We start from the raw sequence: 682 nt of genomic DNA on the forward strand, positions 1-682 counted from the left end.
CTTTTCTATCTCTTTCTGTGGACTACTCACACACAGTACAACCCAGTCAGGTTTTCACCATATAAAACCTGGCAACGCGTGTAATTGTTTTTACTCCCCCAGCTGAGCTTTAACAGTAGGACAGTGTCGTCTCTCTCGCTCTCTCTCACCCACACTCAGACACACAAAAAAGAAAGAGAAAAACAAAAGTCGAGATAAACAAGCTGAAAACAAAGGCAGTCGTGCTGAAAAAGTAAAAGACATCACCTACTGCAGCTAAATACGTGATAAACGGCCCAGTTACGAAGAGTTGTATGATTAACTAAACTTTTCAGTGGTCACTTCTCATTCTGATGGGGAGCAGTATAACTTTTAAAGGATAGGATAGGAACATAAAAAATCGTCCAATTTCTGACTGAATATGTTTCTTTATGTTTCAGGACCTCCCGGGAAGCGAGGAAGAAGAGGCCGTGATGGAGAACCTGGTACGTAAGTGCTTACAAGGCGTGTGTTGACTACACATTTCAAATACAGCCAAATCTGCTTGAGTTGACCGTGACATAAGCCACTCAAAGCAGATTTCCCATCACTAAATCACATAAGAATAAATTATTAGGTAAAACAAGTTATCAGAATATATCCTAATCAAAAAAAAAAAAAAAAAAAAAAATAAAAAAAAAAAAAAAAAAAAAAAAAAAAAAAA

The 682-nt window shown here is 37.0% G+C and overlaps 1 protein-coding gene across 1 annotated transcript in view; it reads left to right on the forward strand.

Moving 5' to 3' along the window:
* Window positions 1-352: 352 nt before the first annotated feature.
* Window positions 353-682, forward strand: part of col25a1 (collagen type XXV alpha 1 chain) — a gene marked incomplete at its 3' end in the record, with an annotated part of 104,429 nt that continues 104,099 nt past the window's right edge. Inside the window, 1 exon segment of the mRNA XM_014004395.1 lies at window positions 353-464. Within this exon segment, the coding sequence (XP_013859849.1) occupies window positions 401-464 (64 nt within the window).

The sequence above is a fragment of the Austrofundulus limnaeus genome, unplaced genomic scaffold (assembly GCF_001266775.1).
Source record: "Austrofundulus limnaeus strain Quisiro unplaced genomic scaffold, Austrofundulus_limnaeus-1.0 Scaffold23, whole genome shotgun sequence".
NCBI lineage: Eukaryota > Metazoa > Chordata > Actinopteri > Cyprinodontiformes > Rivulidae > Austrofundulus > Austrofundulus limnaeus.